The sequence below is a fragment of the Aythya ferina genome (assembly GCF_964211825.1).
Source record: "Aythya ferina genome assembly, chromosome: 2".
Lineage (NCBI taxonomy): Eukaryota > Metazoa > Chordata > Aves > Anseriformes > Anatidae > Aythya > Aythya ferina.
Genome location: NC_140297.1, coordinates 86,567,693 through 86,586,174, shown reverse-complemented (window position 1 = coordinate 86,586,174; position 18,482 = coordinate 86,567,693). Strand labels below are relative to the sequence as shown.

The 18,482-nt window shown below is 37.7% G+C and overlaps 1 protein-coding gene across 3 annotated transcripts in view; it reads left to right on the top strand.

Annotated features, from left to right (window-relative positions):
- ADCY2 (adenylate cyclase 2) overlaps positions 1 to 18,482 on the top strand; it is a 202,890-nt gene that overhangs the window by 90,727 nt on the left and 93,681 nt on the right. For all 3 annotated transcript variants that reach the window (XM_084510129.1, XM_084510130.1, XM_084510131.1), the window contains one exon: positions 4,506 to 4,655. In XM_084510129.1, coding sequence (XP_084366255.1) covers positions 4,506 to 4,655 — 150 coding nt within the window. The remainder of the gene's footprint in view (positions 1 to 4,505; positions 4,656 to 18,482) is intronic.

Below are 18,482 nucleotides of genomic sequence, written 5' to 3'. Positions count from 1 at the left end.
CTTGTTTTTGAAAGGGCAGTTGCTATATGGGCAAATAATCTCTTTGCATTTCCATCATCTGTCGCTTTAGCTATCATGCAGCTATACTATTGCTGGAAATTAAATGTATTAAAATGTTGGAACTCCAACTTCACACATTTATAGGTGTGGAAACATGAAATATGACTACGCAGAGTTCCCTGGGCAAGAGTGTTGTATGCAAAAGCTGGAGAACCTTCTAGTACAATTACTAAAATAATAGTATTATGCATAGTATATGGTGGCCATGCAAATTAGTAATTTACACTATGGCTGAGCATATCCTTTTTAAAATGCTGTTTTTCAATTTCTTTTAACTGTATTAACTGTACAGTGTTGTTCTTTCTAACTGAATTTTCCCTGAACCTAAAACCTTAAAGATTCCAAAGAAATATGGAATTGTTTCCTAGCTTGGCTAGTCACACCACAGACCATCAAAAGAGAGGTCCAATGGGAAGAGAGATTATTCATCTTTGCAGAGCCAGAGAAATTGCACCTTGTCAGTGATACAAGATTTTCTTTTTTACTCCCATTAATGTCTATGCAGACATAAATTATAGCCTTTCTTGTCCACTCCTCACCTTTCATTTCCCGAGCTTTCTTATTTAGAAGAAAACTGGGCTTAGACTTTAAAAGTTTTCTTTTTTTTTTTTTTTGGTGAAAATTCTGTTCATCCAAGAACTGCAGTAAGTATCCAAAGAGTATCTCAGAAAAAAGAAATGCAATAACATAAACTGGTGGCTTTCCAGTTAGGTGAACTCTGTAGAGAGAATTGATTTTTATTTTTATTTGAATACAGTTACTAAGTTACTGAACTGAGTTGTCTTTCAGTTCAGAATCAGCCTATATTTTAACTTGTTTACTTATATGTAGCATAGTACTTCCTTGCATACACATACATTTGTAGGTAGCTTTCATCAACTGAACTAGGAAATTGCATTAAAGTGCAATCTATGCAATAGACTGCTTTTTCTGAGCAACTCAGTTAACTTTACAGCTCTCTTGAGAAATTAGTCATAGCTACTTAACTTTGTCTTCATTTGCTTTTAAATATAATCTATTTTGTTAGTTAAGCACTAGACATCAGACCATTTTATCTTCACTGGTACTAAAAAACACATCTGCCTGAATGCAAAAATACAATTCATAAAATGCTGTATTGCCTGGAAGTGCACACAGTGTTCTGTAGATCAAAAGAAGGGAGAGATCAGGCATGGTCGATCAGGCGTCCTTGAGTGACTAGAAGTGTGGGCTAGTACTTGGAATATTTAGAGATGCTTCTCAGTGGTCCCTTGGTGTTCCTTGCATTAATTTTTTTATTCATATTTAGATCACATTTTGTAGACAATGAATTTAGGTATTGATTAAGCAGAAAACCTTGCTACAGTGTACAGTTAATGTATGTATGTAAAGGGATCCAGGTGGCCAAGGAGATGTACTTGCATCTCCACTGCCTGTATAGAGAACTGCTGTATGACTCAGTATTTCTATCTGGAAAATTGAGTGGGAGGTTTCTAGAGTTTATCAATATTACTGTTTGTTTTTTCCCTCCATACATTGTTTGTAAGGGAGTTCAACTGTGTTCATGCAGTACTGTCTTTAAGGTCATCCTATGCTTTTTATGGTGAGTTACCATTGCAGGTTATACCTTTTTTGGTCTAGTCTCAGTCTTGTCCAACTTGACAGGAGCCAGAGCCCAAACCATGTTACTTAGGCTATTAAGGTACCCCTTAATTCTGTTATACAGGCTTTTGATTACAGCTTTTTCTGCACAGTTGATAAGAGCTTTCATCGCAAAATGAAGAGCGTTTCCCACCAGAAAAGCCACATCATCTTCTTTTATTCTCTGAAACAGATCTGCTGGGTGGGGAGGGAAATAGAGGAAAAGAAATGGGCTTTTAGAGTTATAGCCTAGAGACAAGGCAGAAATCTACTCTGACTCAGGATTTCGTTCCAATGAATGAAGTGATGCAGAGCATGGAGTCTTCTGGGAGCAGGTGCCTGACAGAAGGACAGGAGGAATTTGTATACAATTACATGCTGATTAGAACACTAGATTAGGAAGTGGCAAGCTTGGTTGTTTCCCTTGGTCTGAAAAAATTTGAATTTGTTCTTTCCAGGATGATGCATACGAGAATTTACAGCAAACCTTGGATGGTGTTTATCTTCACCCCATGTGTTGAAACTGGACTGCTGTTCAGGAAAAAATAAATCAAGATTTAGGAGAAGAGAATCTCAGAAGTATTTGTATTTTCCATTAAAAGTTTTATAGCCAATTGTGTTTCATTCAATAACTCTTATTGACAAAAACAGAAATACTTGTTCAAGCAGCACAGATAAAACAGCTGTTGGTCTGAGTTAGAAACCATTTAATCCTTTTCCTGGAAATTCTTTTCTAAGTCAATAGCTTAGTGACACATTTCTGAATGAACTCCATGCTAGCCACAGGAATTAACGATATTTTGAACACAGTTTCAATCTACATATTCACTTACATTCTTACGTGTTACGTCTACACTAAGTATGGCAATAGGCTTTGAGCAGCCTAATTCAGGTGCTGGAAGCCAGCACAGAGCTTCATGTGGGCTGAATTATCCCATTGAGAATCTGAAAAAGCCTCGTTAATTAGCTTCCTTGCCTGTCAGTCACTTGTTTCCATCTATTTTCTCACTTCAGCTGGTTCAGTCATAAAACTGTAATCTGTTTTTTCTATGGCTGTGAAGATGATACTCATAATTTACTCCTCCATCTAGCTATCTCAGTATATTTTTTAATTTTGGTTGGTTGTATTCCCGAAGTTTTGCAGTAGTCAATTACTTTATGAATCTGGACAGTACATTTAGCAAGTTCATGTGCAGCTTTTGAAGAGCTATCTGTACATAGAGATTTGTAAGGCTACACCTGGAGTACTCTGTCCAGTGATGCCCCCCAGAGAGAACTAGATATACTGGGAAGAGTCCAATGGAGGGCTACCAAGATGTTAAGGGACTGGAGCAACTAGCTCTCCTATAAGGAGAGGCTGAGAGAGCTGGGATGGTTCAGCCTGGAGAAGAGAAGGCTTGAGGCAAAATATCAGTGTAGGTAAATACCTGAAGAGAGGATATATAAAGGAGATGGAGCCAGGCTCTTTTCAGTGGTACCTACTGCCCAGACAAGAGCCAGTGGGCCCAAGCTGAAATATAAGAGGCTCCCTCTGAACATCTGGAAATGTTTTTTTTTCTTTGCAGATGGCTGAGCACTGGCACAGGTTGCCCAGAGAGGTCATGGAGATCTCCAAAAATCAGCTGGGCATGGTCCTGGGAAACCTACCCTAGCTGGGCTTGCTTGAGCGGGGAGGGGGGGAATTGGACCAGATTGACCTCCAGAGGTCCATGTCAACCTAAACCATTCTCTGATTCTGTGACGCTTCATGGCAGCATTGATAATTGATTTTGATTAACATCAGTTTACACTTAGTGGCAAAAACCTTTCCACTGCATATCTGAGAATTTTCTATGCCCGGTGATCTTTATTTTCAGGCATTTGTTCTCATTTAACAATTTCATTTCAAAAACCAGCTGTGACTGTCAGTTTGTACACACTACCCTTCTGCTGTAATCTCTCGCAAGTTCTTTGTTCGCTAATCCATGTCTGCTGAGAGCACCATGACGTTACTGGCATCAAAGCAGAATCAAGCAGTGATGATTTAAAATGAAATATAAAACTGTTTTGAGTTCAAAAGCTGTTCTGCAGTCATCTCTTTTGCACCCAATTCAGAAGAAATGTTACATTTAAACTATTTTTATCCTGATTTTAAGCAAACTTATTTCTCACGTTCACGTACTGTTATATACATCAAGCATCTATCTGATGCTGTAAGCTTGAAAGTAAATTTTATAGATTTAGCTTTGTGTTTTAGGCAAATGTGGTGTTTTGACAGTAGCTAAAAGCGTATTCTAGAGGAGAGATGTTACCTCTTGCAACATAAATGTTGCTCAGCCTCAGCAATGTTGATGTTTATAGCTGACTGACAGGTGGTTGTGGGTCAGGGTGAGATAAAATGCAAGTCTGGATGTTGACATTAGTGTCTTTTTACCCTTTAATCATATGTCACTGTAAAAGAAAATGTATTTCCAGAAGAAGTTGACAATCATGTGGCTTCTGGTGTTGTTTCTAGGAGCTGTAGCTATCATTTTACAGCAGTAGATCATGCTCCCACCTAAATAATACTCAACAGTGGATGTAGAACATGAGCTGAATTTATTTTTTGGTAAGTGTATACCTCATAGAATAGGCAAATGTTGTTCATTATTGTTCTTATTTCATCCTAAATGAAAACAGAATAATTGCTTTTCCACTGATTGTGAATGCTTTTTGAAAGGTGAGCCTTGGCTAGGAGGTAAACAAAAGCAAAATATGTAATTGCTTCAGCAATCTTTCATTGCAGGTTAGGACTGTAATCTGTTAATTTAAATAAGTTCCTTGACACATTTTTTTTAACCCCCTAGATATTGGCAAATGTAATCATTTTCATCTGTGGAAACTTGGCAGGAGCATACCACAAACACCTCATGGAACTGGCACTGCAGCAGACGTATCAGGACACATGCAACTGCATCAAATCCCGTATCAAGTTGGAATTTGAGAAGCGGCAACAGGTAAAGTCACACTCATGTTTGGGTCTGTTTTGATATTTTCACACTATCACCTCCCTGTTTGTCACTGTATGATCATGTTTGTCAGTGCAGGAACACTTATTGAATTTACTAAAAGTGATTTGATGAAATATACAAATCTTTTCTATGGGGTTTTGCACAATTTCCATCTGAATATAAGATGGCATTATGATTATTTGTGTCATCATATACATATTTTCTTCTTATTCTTCTTTCTTTCTTCTTCTGTTTATTTTATGAAAACATTTTTTTAAAAGGGAAGCGGAAATGCTGTATAGATTGTTTTTGTTTTTTGTTGTTGTCCTCATTGGATGAGCTGTGTGATGTATGCTTTGGGAATCATCAGTTCTTCATGCCCAAGGTTGGTACTGTAAAATCATTGCCAGAAGATATTACTGCACTGTTTTTGAAAAGTATTTGAAACTACAATACTGATGAATCATGTGATATAGTTCTAGGGGTCAGGTATGTTAAGAAGAGCTAGGGGAATTGCATAATGAGACTATCTGTCATTTATTGTAGCAGCTGAATAAAAGGCTTCTCTGATTGCTTTATATAGTTCTTTGTCTCTTTGCAACTTCTTTACTGTGCCTATCATCCTGACAGATAAGTGTTTCATTTAAGAGAATTTGAAATACAAATTAGTTCATCAAGTAGTAAAGAAGATAGGTGTATTTTGCTCTCAAGGTCACCAGACTGAAACTTCTATGAACTGTCAAGGGTCAGAGAATAGAGCCCACTGATAAATATATCAAATTAATTAAGGGATGTACACACTTCAGTGCATTGTAGGTCTGCATTTAGACATTTTTGTTGCTAATAACAGATGGATCAATGACTCATTAAACTGAAGTAATCAAAGTATTCAATGAATGTTAATGATTTTTCTGACCTCTGATAAACAACTGGATCATCTGATCTTACGTAGATTTCTTCAGCCTTTATCCTCTCAACCCTGTATCATGCATCTTCACCCATGCCACAGTTTTTGCAGCTAAAAAGACAAGGGGATGCATATCCTTGTGATAACACTTACAAATGCCAGATATTTAAATGTGAAAAGGTAAATGAGGATTAATTTGAGAAGAACTCTTCTCTAGGGTGATGTACTTCTGTGTCTGCAAGCTTTAGCCCAGAAGTGGATGTTCTTCAGTCTGTCTTTTAATACTGTTTGTTTGCTAAGATGATCATCCCCATTGTTAGTATTCAGGTAGCAAGTTGATAATATTGATGACTATTTATAGAGGATAGAGGTACATTGAAACACAAGGAGCAGGTGCATATTAAAAAACATTGGGTTTGATCAAAACCTTTATTAGCCTGTGAAAGGTTGTAGTCTAACCCTTGAAACCATATCTTTTTCACACACACACAAAATAATTCATTGAGAAGCACCACTTTTACACAAGTGCAGAGCTACTTTTACACAAGTGCAGAGCTTAGGATGTGCTTCTAAATGCTTAGAGCTCTAGATCAAGTTTGCACTCATGGGTACAATTCATATTCCAAATTACTCCATTAATTTCCTTCTAATTTGTTTGAGAATAGAGCCATCCAGACATAGTTGGCTGTTGCTTTTCAATTGTTTTCTTTGTCTTTGAATAACTGAATAACCTTTCTGTGAACACCATTTTTATTATATTAGTAGATATGTATATTGAATTACCACTCAACAATTATTCTAAAGAACTCAATAGAAACACTGAATTCAGTGTTTTCAAGGGAGACTAACACCTTAACATGGGGTGTGTGTATATATGCCCAGATACAAGTTAGAAGTGTTGTATCTACACTTCTGTGTATTTCTGTAAAGGCACAGCAAAGGCTGGCTGCTCCCAAAGGTGATGACATCTCCCTGCAGGATTGGCGTCTCCCTAGCTCTGTCACATAGTACAAGGTGAGCTGGGAAAAACTGGCTGCAAGGGTCAAGTGAGAGTCCAGAACATCAAGAAAGTTTGTGGTGATGGCCAAGAAGGAAGGTCAGGGTCAGATCCAGCAATTGCTAGGCAGGTCTGGGGTGAAGCTGGCACGTCAGCCAAGGACCAGGATATGCCGGGGTCCACAGCCAGATGCTACAGCATAACTCAGGCAGGGCTGAAGACCCAGGGCTGAGCTGAAACGGGGCTTCTAGGCCCATGGGCAGAGGTGGTGTCTGGAGGCCCAGGTGAGGCTGTTAAGGCCTATGAATGTGCTCAAGCCCTTCACAATTTCATATGATTTATTGCATAGATGTAATAATTAGGCTTGGTTTCAGTTTGCCTGGTGTAATATGTGCTTGCTTACAAGTGTATATGTTTAGATGTTTGTGTATTATGAGCCATGACTTTTATGAACTGTTTTTTTGTATTTTTTTTTTAAATCCCATTAGTGTTGTAAGAATCTGTTTCAAACTCCTGTGGCAAAAGGAGTTATTTTGGATGCCTGCTTTGGTGTTTCTCACACAGCTTTTCTAACTTTAAAGTGTACATAAAAGGAATTGTGAAACTATTCTGACCTCTGTAGACTTGCAACCTTATGTCAAGATACATATTTAAAATAGCCTCTCATAACATTATTTGTCTCACTGATACAGCCTGGCTGACAGTTTGTAGGGGTAATGACTCACTAACACTGAGTACAAGATCTTGATGCTGACAAGTAGTTAACATAATTGCTCTTCTCTCTTTCTTCTGGTGCTTTGTATTATAAGGCATAGGAATAGTCTAAGAAGTTCTTACAACAGAGCAGAGAGATGTTTGTAAGGTGTTGGTGTTCAGTGGGTTCTCTAAAATGTTATCTTTAAAAAGGAGGCAGTATAATGATGGTTTTGGAAACAACACTCAGGTAGCAGATGAAAATGAATGAGATTTTAAATCATTGAATGGCATTTTAATTTTTTCACTGAAACATGGTGAACCATTCATTACCAGCACTGCAATACTTCCGAAATTGTTTTAAAATGAATCCAAAACAGAAAGACCTGATGCATTTTTGAGATTTGAGGCCATTAGTGAAAAACAGAAACACTTGAAATACATTATTTGGAGTGAATATTATAAAATGTGGATTCTTGTAAGTTCAATTAATGCATTTTTAAAATGTAACCTATTAATATTCTCAGGAACATAGCACAGCTTTTCTGAGGGCTTCCTGGCTTTCTTTCTTTCTTCTTTGAACTTTCTCCAGTTCAAACCCCCTGCCATGGTCAGGACACCTCCCACCAGACCAGGTTACCCAAAGCACCATCCAACCTGGCCTTGAACACCTCCAGGGATGGGGCATCCACAGCTTCCCTGGGCATGCTAGGAGATCTCCAAGACTCAACTGCACCAATTGTTAGGCCTCAACTATTGTGAGCAAAAGGGAGCATGCTGAGAATACAGAGCACAGAATATATTCTAATTAAAGTCTTAACAATCTAGTGAAAATATAATTATTATCAGTATTTCAGTTACAATAATTGTAACAGTTACAGTCCAAATTATCTAATTAACTCGGAAAAGAGTAAACAACTAAAACTGTTATGAAGAAAACCTTCCAATGTCTTCCTTTTTTCTCTGCTGTTGTCCTCAGCCTTGAGTAAACATGCTGCCCAGCAATGCCATGTTATTTGTACTGCGCCCGCAAGGCCTCAGGATGGATTGATAGATAAATAGTTACACACACAAACTGTTTCCCAGTTGCCCATAAACAAGATTTTGAGTGTGACACTTCGTGTGCCCCTCGGGGTCCTGAGGTGAATGATACCGATGTTACTTGAGCAGAAAGCTGTGCAGGGGTGCCAGACCCTGCCCCGTGCCCTCCTGGAGCAAAGCTGGCACAGGGGAGGCAGCAGGCCCCTGCCCACTGAGCCATGACTGTCTCTGCTAAAATCAGGCCAAGAAGAGCTCAGAGAAGTCTAAAGATGGTGTATGAAATACAGGGCTTGTAACGTTGTGGTAAAAAGTGTGTTTTTTGGGCTACAGAGGCCTTCATCTATTATTGAACTTAGATCTGTTTGGATTAAGGTATGATCCAAAGGATCTATAGTTCTGAGGTCCCTTCCAACCTGCTCTGTCCATGAGCCTCTAGTTTTCTTAACGTTTTTCTGAATGCTGAAAAATGCATGAATGTTGTGATTTCAAATAGAGACAAATGATGTGTCTCCTTGCATCATATCGTATAATGGCAAATGAATGGTGTCTGTATAAAAAATCCTATTGGGTATTGACAAAATTCTTCCAGGTTTCTGACTCTTGCTTACTGAAGAGTAACACAAGAAACATGTATCCATTTTTATTCCAACTTGTTGAGGAGAATAGTAGTAATTTTGCAAGAAGTGTATGTTTGTTGTCAAAAGTGAAGTGATGTGAAAATTGCGTAGGGCATATCTGTACCCATTGCTACTTCATTAAGTTTATATTTCCCAGTCTCTGAAGAAGTATTATTCAGAATTGAAATGGATTAAATAAGCATGATGTTATTATGATTAGAAGAATGTTTTCTAATTATTTTTGAGTCTGCAATTAATTTTCCTCAAAGGTAAGGTTCAATATTTCAACAGAAAATCCAAAACTTGATTTTAAAAACGTATTTGAATAGATTCCTGGTCTTCAACTGGAGACTTAAAAGTACTTCTGACTCTACATTTCAGAATTGCTTCTTTACTGTTTTCATGCTAAGTCATTTCATGTGATCCATATTTTTAAATAGGAAATCAGTACACATTGATAAATTTAAATTAATGTACACACTGGTAGGTTTAAACTTAATGATGTTGTGCATAAAATCTTTAGATACAGAAATTTTTAATGCAGACTGGCAAAAAGTGGGTCACTTGTTCAGGGTCCAAAATACAAATTTATGAACCTGCTTCGGGCACTGAATTTTGATGTGTCCATCTGTCTTAGTTTGTTTTGAGCTATGTCATGTTTTAGAAAGCATATTTCACTGATAAATTTCACATGGCTAATAACATACTTTTATAGGGCACATCAGTAGCTTATTGTTGAAAATAATAACTATACAGTGACTAAATAAAATGACTATATAATATTTGTGATACCTTCCTGCGTTTTCCATCGCAGTTACCCTTCTCATCCTACAGTAGCTGTTTAGTACTGTTATTTCTGTTTATGACCCCTATAATGTGTTTCATTGACATTATAATGGTGATTATGGTTTACTGTATTGTGTGAAAGAGGTAAAATATCATGTGAAAGTTAGCATTAGCATCGTACAACAAAGCAGGAAGCTTGATTTAGCAAAAGTGGTAATAGGGAGAATAACTTCAGTTATTGTAAGTATTAATACTTTCCCTTGTATGCTTCTATATTCTGTAACTGTAATCTGATGTGGAAGAGCATTTTTAAACTATTTCATTCAAAAAGCACTATCACATGCACCTTTGCTTTAATAGGTCTGTCAGAAAAATGGATGTGTACATAACAGCCTCGCAGTTTAATCATTTTGGAATAACATTCTTTTAATTCTGTTTTATCATTGTCGGTGGTTCAATATTATTTTTGGCTTTAGACATCAACAAAGGTCTTTGAAATAGTGTAATAGGGTGGTTTTGTTTGTTTGTTTGTTTGTTTTTTTAAAGGAGTTGTTACTGGTCTGAGCTGGACAAGTTCTGATAATAAGGTGTATCCAGAATGATATTTTGAGCTTGTCCCTATTGACCACCGTTTTCTTATGGTTTATTTACAAAGATTTATTTACAAAGCCCGGTTCATCAGAGCTAGACAACCTGCTTTTCAACTCTTTGCAGCAAAGTCTTGAGTTCTCTAATTATTGTTAGGGATTGCTTTGTCAGGAAAGTAGTGACTACAATGGAACAATGTTTGTTTCAATCTCTGGAACATACATTTAATTTCTGAATATTTCGGGGTGTGGGGGGGAAGTGTATTTAAATACATGGAAAGGATAGAGAATAATTAGGGTTTTCCTGGTAATGGTAGTAGAACAAGTGAAACTTTAACCATCATTCGTAGTGACTGTGCAGTAGCTGCTGGATTACCCCAAAGATTTTTCCACTTCTTTAAATAGCCTAATTCTGTTAATAGCATCATTACGTGCACTGTAAATGTATCCCTGACATTTACTCTGCTTTAATAGTGACTATACTGTTCATTCACTTCAATTGTACTTGGAGACATCTCAGTATAGCCTGGTTCATTCTGCCTTCTGTCATTCAACAAGGACAATGGAAATAAGAACGCAATTTTATATCTTCTTTTAGGGTGAAGTGCTTAAGTTTAGTACATTCTGTATCTGGTAATAACAAGCATTCCCAAACAAGTATCTGTCATTTATGGCAAAGAAGATGGTAGTGCTGTGAGAGGCACCTAGAAGGCATTAAAATTAATGCATTTATTTTGCATAGCTTTGCGTATAGCACAGAATTATAATATTTCCTGGCTGCACTTCCCATCCCCCTCCATCCACTGGATTCATCCTCCCTCTTTACTGCTGCAAACATTTCAATACGTTTATTAGGAAGCTTTCAGTTTGTGGGGCAGCAATTGCCTTTTTTTTTCCCCCTTATTTGATTCCTGCTCATGGTACTTGTTGGTTAAATTCATGCTTTCTTAGTGCTAAACACCCTGCTGTGATTTTGGAAAAAAAGGGTCTCAGACAGTAGGCTTGTCAATAAACGTAACAGTTACTGGAAAAAAGATTTCCTGCTCCCCATGACTTCTGAGTCTCAAAAAGTGACTGTGGAACATCCTTTGTACAGCACAGTCTGACAAATAAGGCAATCCAGGCTATTATTATCCAAGTCAGTTACAGTGCTTTACTTTTGTGTCATGACCATGACTTGTAGATCAAAAGACAATAGCAAAGGTAGTGATAGAAAGTATACAGGCTTCATATATATGCCTTGCTGACCAGGGCTTTTTTGAGGCAGAAAAGATACTTGATTCTTTGCCTGCAAATTGATGATGTACTACATTAGCAACCTGCATCTTGTTTTAAGGCCTGGAGCTATTCTTTCATAATCTTCAGTGTTTCAAAAATTGCTTAGAGGCTTCTGTCCTGTTGAGCGGAATCCTGGCCCTCCACCTGCACTTTTTCAGTTTACCCCTTCAGAAAACTCCAAAGATCCATTGGGTGTTGGGTACTGTCTATTCAGCATGTTTTCCAGGGTCTGAGAGATGACCTAGAAATTAGTAGAGAAATACTATTGACTGAAGACTACTTCTCTTATGCAGCTTTCAGATTTTTGCTTTGCTAAATTGTTTGTAGGTCCTATGAGAGATCCCTTTTGTAGATAGATATGCTTGCCATGGTTTGAAATGTGCCTTTCACTGGAGGGAATGCATGTGTCATTGTTAAGGGGAGAGAGATCATCACTGGAAGCCATAGGAAGACCCTCATAATGTCCACCATTTTGAAATGAAAGGCTTAGCAAATGTTTTGGAGAAGTATCTACTGCACATGTCAATAGAGAGACTGCAGTCCCTGCATGTAATGTTTTTTTCCTTCCTCGGGACTTCATAGAGAGAAAAGGTCCCTTACTATTTTGCAGTGAAGTAGATGAGATCTCAGCAGCTTCTCTCAGTGGGTAGATCTGCAGTAATTTATAACATCTAACATGCTCAGATAAACCAATGAGTCATGCTGCTTTGTTTTATTTTAAAGCAAAATCTGTAGTTTAAGCAGATACTAATTGCCACATTTTCATAGATATCCCGATAATTCTGATGAAATATACAGCTGGCAGGCAGATGTTAATTTTTGTCATGCCACCTGCAATTTTGTCAGCCACATCATGAAAACTAAAATTAATAGCTAAAATGTAGTTCTTTTTCAAAAACAGAATATCTTTTGACAGTGAGTCCAAAGTTTTCAATTGTTAATTATTCCCATAATTAACTGCCTCATTTTTTAAACTGACATTTTATTTTCAGCTACAAGTTGTTTAAGTTCGGCTGGATCCCTTTGTCCTTACCTTCCTTGTCATGTCATTCTTCATCTCTCTTCATTGAATAAAATCTGCCCTACAAATAGGGATTACATGATATTGTACCTATAGTAACCATACACAGATTCTGTTAACCAAAAGGCCTCTTCCAACCTTTTTTTTCACCTACTGAACATCTTGGTCATGTCACAGACATTCTCATAATATTACAAATAGAGAACACTAAGCTCTAATAGGAAGTTCCAGGCATCTGATTATTCTTTTGCCTTTTTATTGAACTCATTCGTATTTCCTTATATCATTTTTATAGCAAGCATATCTGAACACACTGTTACTAATAATGTTCTCGGTGAATATCCGATGAAGAAGTAAAGGTCCGTGAAATAAGTCTTTTTTACACGTCTGTGGGTCACATTGGCCTTGTTAGCAGCAGCAGTATGCTGGCAGATTCTGCTTATTGGGTTAGATATCATGAACCCAATATTCTTCACAGAATTATTGCTTTCTGATGTACAGGCCTCCATATAGTAAATAGGTGCTTTGATTCTGAATTAGTATCCTTTGGGTATTTTAAATACACTGTTTATTGGTGCTCACAGATATTTATGTATTTTCCTAGCATTGCTAATAGTCATATTATTCTTTAGGTCACTTCTGAATAATTTTTGTTCTTCATTTGACTGTCTATACAAATGTTCACATTGGCAGTGCACGTATGCTAAACAAGTTAAGCTGGGAACATTTTAGAGCCATGTACCACTGTACTCCTCCTCCTTGCTGTTTTGTTAACACATCATACAAAGTAAGAGTGTTCACTGTCCTAAGGTCTTCTTCCCAATCTGGCTACATTGGAACATTTTTCAGAAGTTCATTTTCTTGTCAGCAGCCTAGTTAGATGTTAGTTCTTACCATTTCCACATTGTCAGTCGGTCAACTTTCCCATTCTATGGTATTCTCTTCCTCTTCTCTCCCGACTCCTTTTTTTTTTTTTTTTTTTTTTTTTTAGCTTCTCCCTGAATGCAAAGGGCTTCAGACTGTAGGAAACACCTCTCTAAAAATACATGATTTCCAGGTACGTGAAACAAAAAGCCCATTCCAAGTTGTAGATGTCAAGTTTAGAAGCCCACTCCACAATGCTCTAGGAGTTGAGCTGGTTGCTTGCAAGGCAAGATTGCTAATAATGCTTAGGAAGAAAGATGTAAGAAGCTGTAGCAGAGTCTCCTTCCTTCACTTAGGAGCAGCTTTTCTGCTGATGCTCATCTTTGGTGGAGCCTCAGCCAGGTGGGGCTACCTACAATGCGACTGCAGTGCAGTGACACCTGTGCCACCTGCCTTGTTGATTCAGTCCCTGACCCACAGACTTGACATCAGGGCTCATGCTCAGGGGTGCATGCCACAATATACTTGGCTGGAGATCATTGGACTGTGGCTTACCCTGCTTACCATCTCCAGAGACAATCTGCACCCCGACTTACTGACAAGACTTCTAGTTCTTTGTTGGTGAGGTCTTGAGGCTTGCCTGCCTTGCTCTCTGGGTCTTGCACACCCCAACCTACATTCCTGTACAAAACAGCCTGCCCTTGTAATTAGGGAAACTAATGTTTCTTGTATGGTGCTCCATCAGCTCATCTTCAAATGAATTGTGCTTTGACTTAGGTCTTGTATCTAATCCCCTCTTCTAAACAGAAGAAACAAACATTCTCAAAATCGTTTTGTAGATCTCAGGCAACAGCTCTGTTTCCTGTGAAAGTCATTGGGAGGATGTTTATGTGTGACTGCTCACTCCTGATTGACAACTTCTAGCTGCAAAGGACTCTTTTCTAGCTTTGCAACCTCTACCTTAACTTTGTGAGGGTACGAGTCATTCAACGAAAGCCAAAGACATATACAGAGACATGAAAATACCATAATACCTGTCAAACAGTAGCCACCATGTAGGTGGCCAGACTCCTCTTCTTTTTGAGGTGTTGCTTTGAATCCTGTGTGTGATGTCCACAGGGATGCTTACTCAATTGACATACTACGAGTATTTGTTTTTTCTAGGAATTGTGTTCATGGTCTGTGTGCCCTCCTGATTCTCAGAGCCACACTTTACATTTTTGTCATTTTTTTTCCTTTATTTTAAATCAAGAATCTTTCAGGTTGAGAGAAATGTACTTAATTTATATGGTAGGGAAGGGTGGGTAACATGGGCAGGTCAAAACTGTTATTGTTAGGACTAAATGGTGCCTGTCCAACCTCAGGTGCTTGAGCCTATACATACCTGAAACATCACTCAAAGAGTAAGGACACTGAGCCATGTAGTTTCCTGCTAGTAACAGTAAGTTTGTTTATTCTTCCAGACTACAAAATGTCTGTATGGAAACCAGTTATATTTCAGACATGCTACTCAAAATATTCACATAAATGTGCTCTGTAAACTGCACTTTGAAATCTGTCAGTTTGTTGGATTGTAACCCATTCAATCTGTGCTACTGTACTATTTTTTTTAAACCAGAATGTTGAGTAGCAACACTACGTTGTGTGTTTGTATAAATCTAAATTATCATGTGAACAGTTGTCCTTATCATCAACAAATGTACTTTTATTAGAAAAAAATAATCTGGTTGGGAGCAAATGCAGTAATAAAGGAAGCAGACTCAAAAATTGCAGCTGCTTTAGCTCTTGATGTAGCTCTGTTTGAAAAGAAGCTTTGTATATGATCATAGCTGAAAGAAAATTTTACATTGTGATAAAAATTGGCTTAACTTTTTAAAAATGCTGTAGTGGTGAAAGTAAACACCCTCCCTGAACTTCCACTCCATGTACTCCCTTATTTCACTGAAATCTGACACTTTTATTCTAAAGCCATACCAAAGCCACTGCTAAATTCTTTCCAGCCTCCTCCAGTTCCAATGTGTTTTCCGATGATAGAGGTTCAAAAACATAAAGCAAGAGTGGAAAAATGAGAGAGAAAACTAGGATGCGTAGTTTTAAGGATTTACCACTTTACATTCAGTTTTTACATATTTACTGAAACCAATTTGTGAACTTAATTTGTTCCCTTTAAAAAGAGGGATTTGTTTATAATGAAATGCTCAACCAATTCTCATGAACAGAAGCAGAACAGTGCAATACAATCTATTAGGTCTGTTCTTAAAATATGACTTAGTTGAAGGTTTCATTCCAACTTCAGAATGTTTTTGTGAAGTGCAGAAAAAGAAATCTCGAACGTGAAGAGGTGTTTAATCTTTCTCCTTTCTAGGTGGCAGGATCAAGTATACTTGAATCATTCCCAACAGATATCTGCCTAACCAGTTCTTCAAAATCTGGAGATTCTGCACCCTCTCTAGGTGATGTGTTGCTGTCAGTTCTCATCTTTGATAATATCTTTAATTAAAATCTTCCCATAATGCAACCTGGGACTGAATGTAACTGACAGGGGATGTGAATGAGGTCCATTCCCTTACTCTTCACAGCCTTCTGTGCACCTGAAGATTATCGCCCCCTCTCACCTCGGGTACCTCTTTGATAGAGAAAATAAGCACAGTTTCTTCCATCGTGACTTGTAGGACATGTTTTTTAGATCTCTGATATTTTGTTTTCATGCTTTCACCAGTTGGTTCAGATGGTTTTCTGTAATGTTAAAGTGCTTTGGCAGCATTGTTTCTTGTGAAGTTCAGCTTGGCATTTCAGAGGACCTTGAAATGCGGTGTAGTACTGCTCTTTCACCTTTGCAATTCTGAATGTTTGTTTAAAAATCAGACTCCTGGAGGTCAGATAGAATCAGTGATTAAATCCGTTCTGATCTCTACCAGTGCTAGACTGGAGCTGACTTCCCTGTTTAATCAATCTGTCACCACCCCATTTTTCAAACTTGAAGGTAGCTACATAAACCAGCTAGCACATAATTGAGATGCAGAAGATCCTCAAAGACAAGATCTTTCTACTCACTCCGTGCAACCAAAATCTAGTAGAAATCTGCAGTATTGTAACTTTCTACTCCAAAAGTGAGAAAATCACATGTGGCACTTCAGAGTATTACAATTTAAAATGCTTTCCTGTTTTAAATGATTTTAGTACAAGCTAGGTGTCTGTGTAGGGTCCAAGAAAAAAATGGCTGCAAGGCTGACACCCCTTAGTTGATTACTGGGAGGTTGGCAAAGATCCCTGAAATCTTGTATCCTGGAGTTGCAGGGAAGTACGTTGTCTTGGCCCTTTTGTAACTTGTCATGCCTCCCTCTGACTCTAGATCCAGCCTTAGTTGCAACTGTTTCCGTCTGAAGATTCTTCAGTAGTCTTACTGTTTTGACTGTATAGGAATTGTCTACTACCAGCTAACATGTATTCCTGGGTGCTGTGTATTTTAATGAACTAATCATTGCCTTTCTTGCACACTGGTACTTATATCCATTGCTTTGGATTTCCTTTTCCTCTTATTAAGTAATGAAATCTGACAGAGCCAAGAGTTGCAGCTGACTTTTCACAGATTCATCACTTTGAATACTCAAGGCCATTCTGTAAATAATTTTGCAAAGCATTCCTTTTCCTCCGTCATTGACATTTGAGGCATCTGTAGTCTTTGTTGGATATTCCTGGTAAAAGGCCCTCAATGCATTTTATATTCTTAAATATCATTCCATTTCCTTCTTCCGTGTCTCTGTGTGCCAACAAATTGGTATCATTTTCCATACCTCTCTCAGTCCCTGAAAAGCAGGGCATCTGCTTTCTTCAAGTATTTCTTCTTCTAAAATACTCTTTTTTTTTTTTAATGTGCAATGTTTCAATGAGACATTCTACCCTATCAGAACCAAGACTGGTTTACTCTTTGAGAATGTATCAGTTCATTCCTCCTGCTATATTCCTTTTGTATTATTACTCAGATTATTGCTTGTAAATTGTTGTATCTGATATGCTAGTCCTATCCAAACTTTATTCACCTCCCGTTTTGTATATAGACATTAATAGCTATGTAGTAAAAACCTCAAAAATGAAAAACAGTTTGCATGCTACTACACTCTAGATAGTCAGTACAAAGTAGGATAAACTTTTTTGAAAACACTAAAATATGAATGCTAAAGTCAAATCCCAGTTATCCTCATTGAGGATGAAGAACTGCTCAGGGCAGTGAGAGTATTTTTCCCTAGGCAAACACAATGCTAGCAAGAGGCTTCTGCTGCATTCCTGTGGGCTGGGGAAACGCCATTGTGAGGCACAGTCTCTTATGTGTTCTGATACAACATTAATAGGAGTGCAGATATAAGACTTTACGAGGGTCAGGTTCTCAAACCAAGTTCCTTCTTAGTTATTTAGTCAGAGAAAGCCCATCAGAGGCAGTAAATCTTCATTTAGCCTTGAGCATTGTATGTGAGCATCCCTGCAGGGTTAAAAGAGAAGGAAAACAAACAAACAAACAACAACAAAAAAAAACAACCAAACAAAAAACCAGCAATATTAACTTTAAAAAAGGGAACTATGCTGAAGTCAGGAAACTGAATGAAAACAGCATTTAGGAGACAAACCGAAAACTGAAGAGATAGGAAGGAGACATGGAGACAATTTAAGCTACCAGGTGACAGTCTTAGAGGACAGTTATAATATTTATTTAAAAGATTATAAATAGCCTCTGAAAGAAAAGTTGTTAAAAAAAATAACAGAGATTGTTAGGAATAAAGAGTATAAGTACAGGTACTCTGACACAAAGGAAATGACCATCTAGCCCAACATCTTATTGGTAGGCAGCAGCTTACGCCTATGAAATGGAAAATGCACTCTTATACATATGGTGGTACTTCTCCGATAATCTGAGAACAAGGAAATTGGTGGTTCAGTTACTTTATGAACCAAATGTTGTTGCATTTAAGTGCTTGAATTTTCCATGTATGAATTTGCCTCGTCTATTTTTTGAGACAGTGCAAGTTTCTGATGTTCACAAGTTCTGT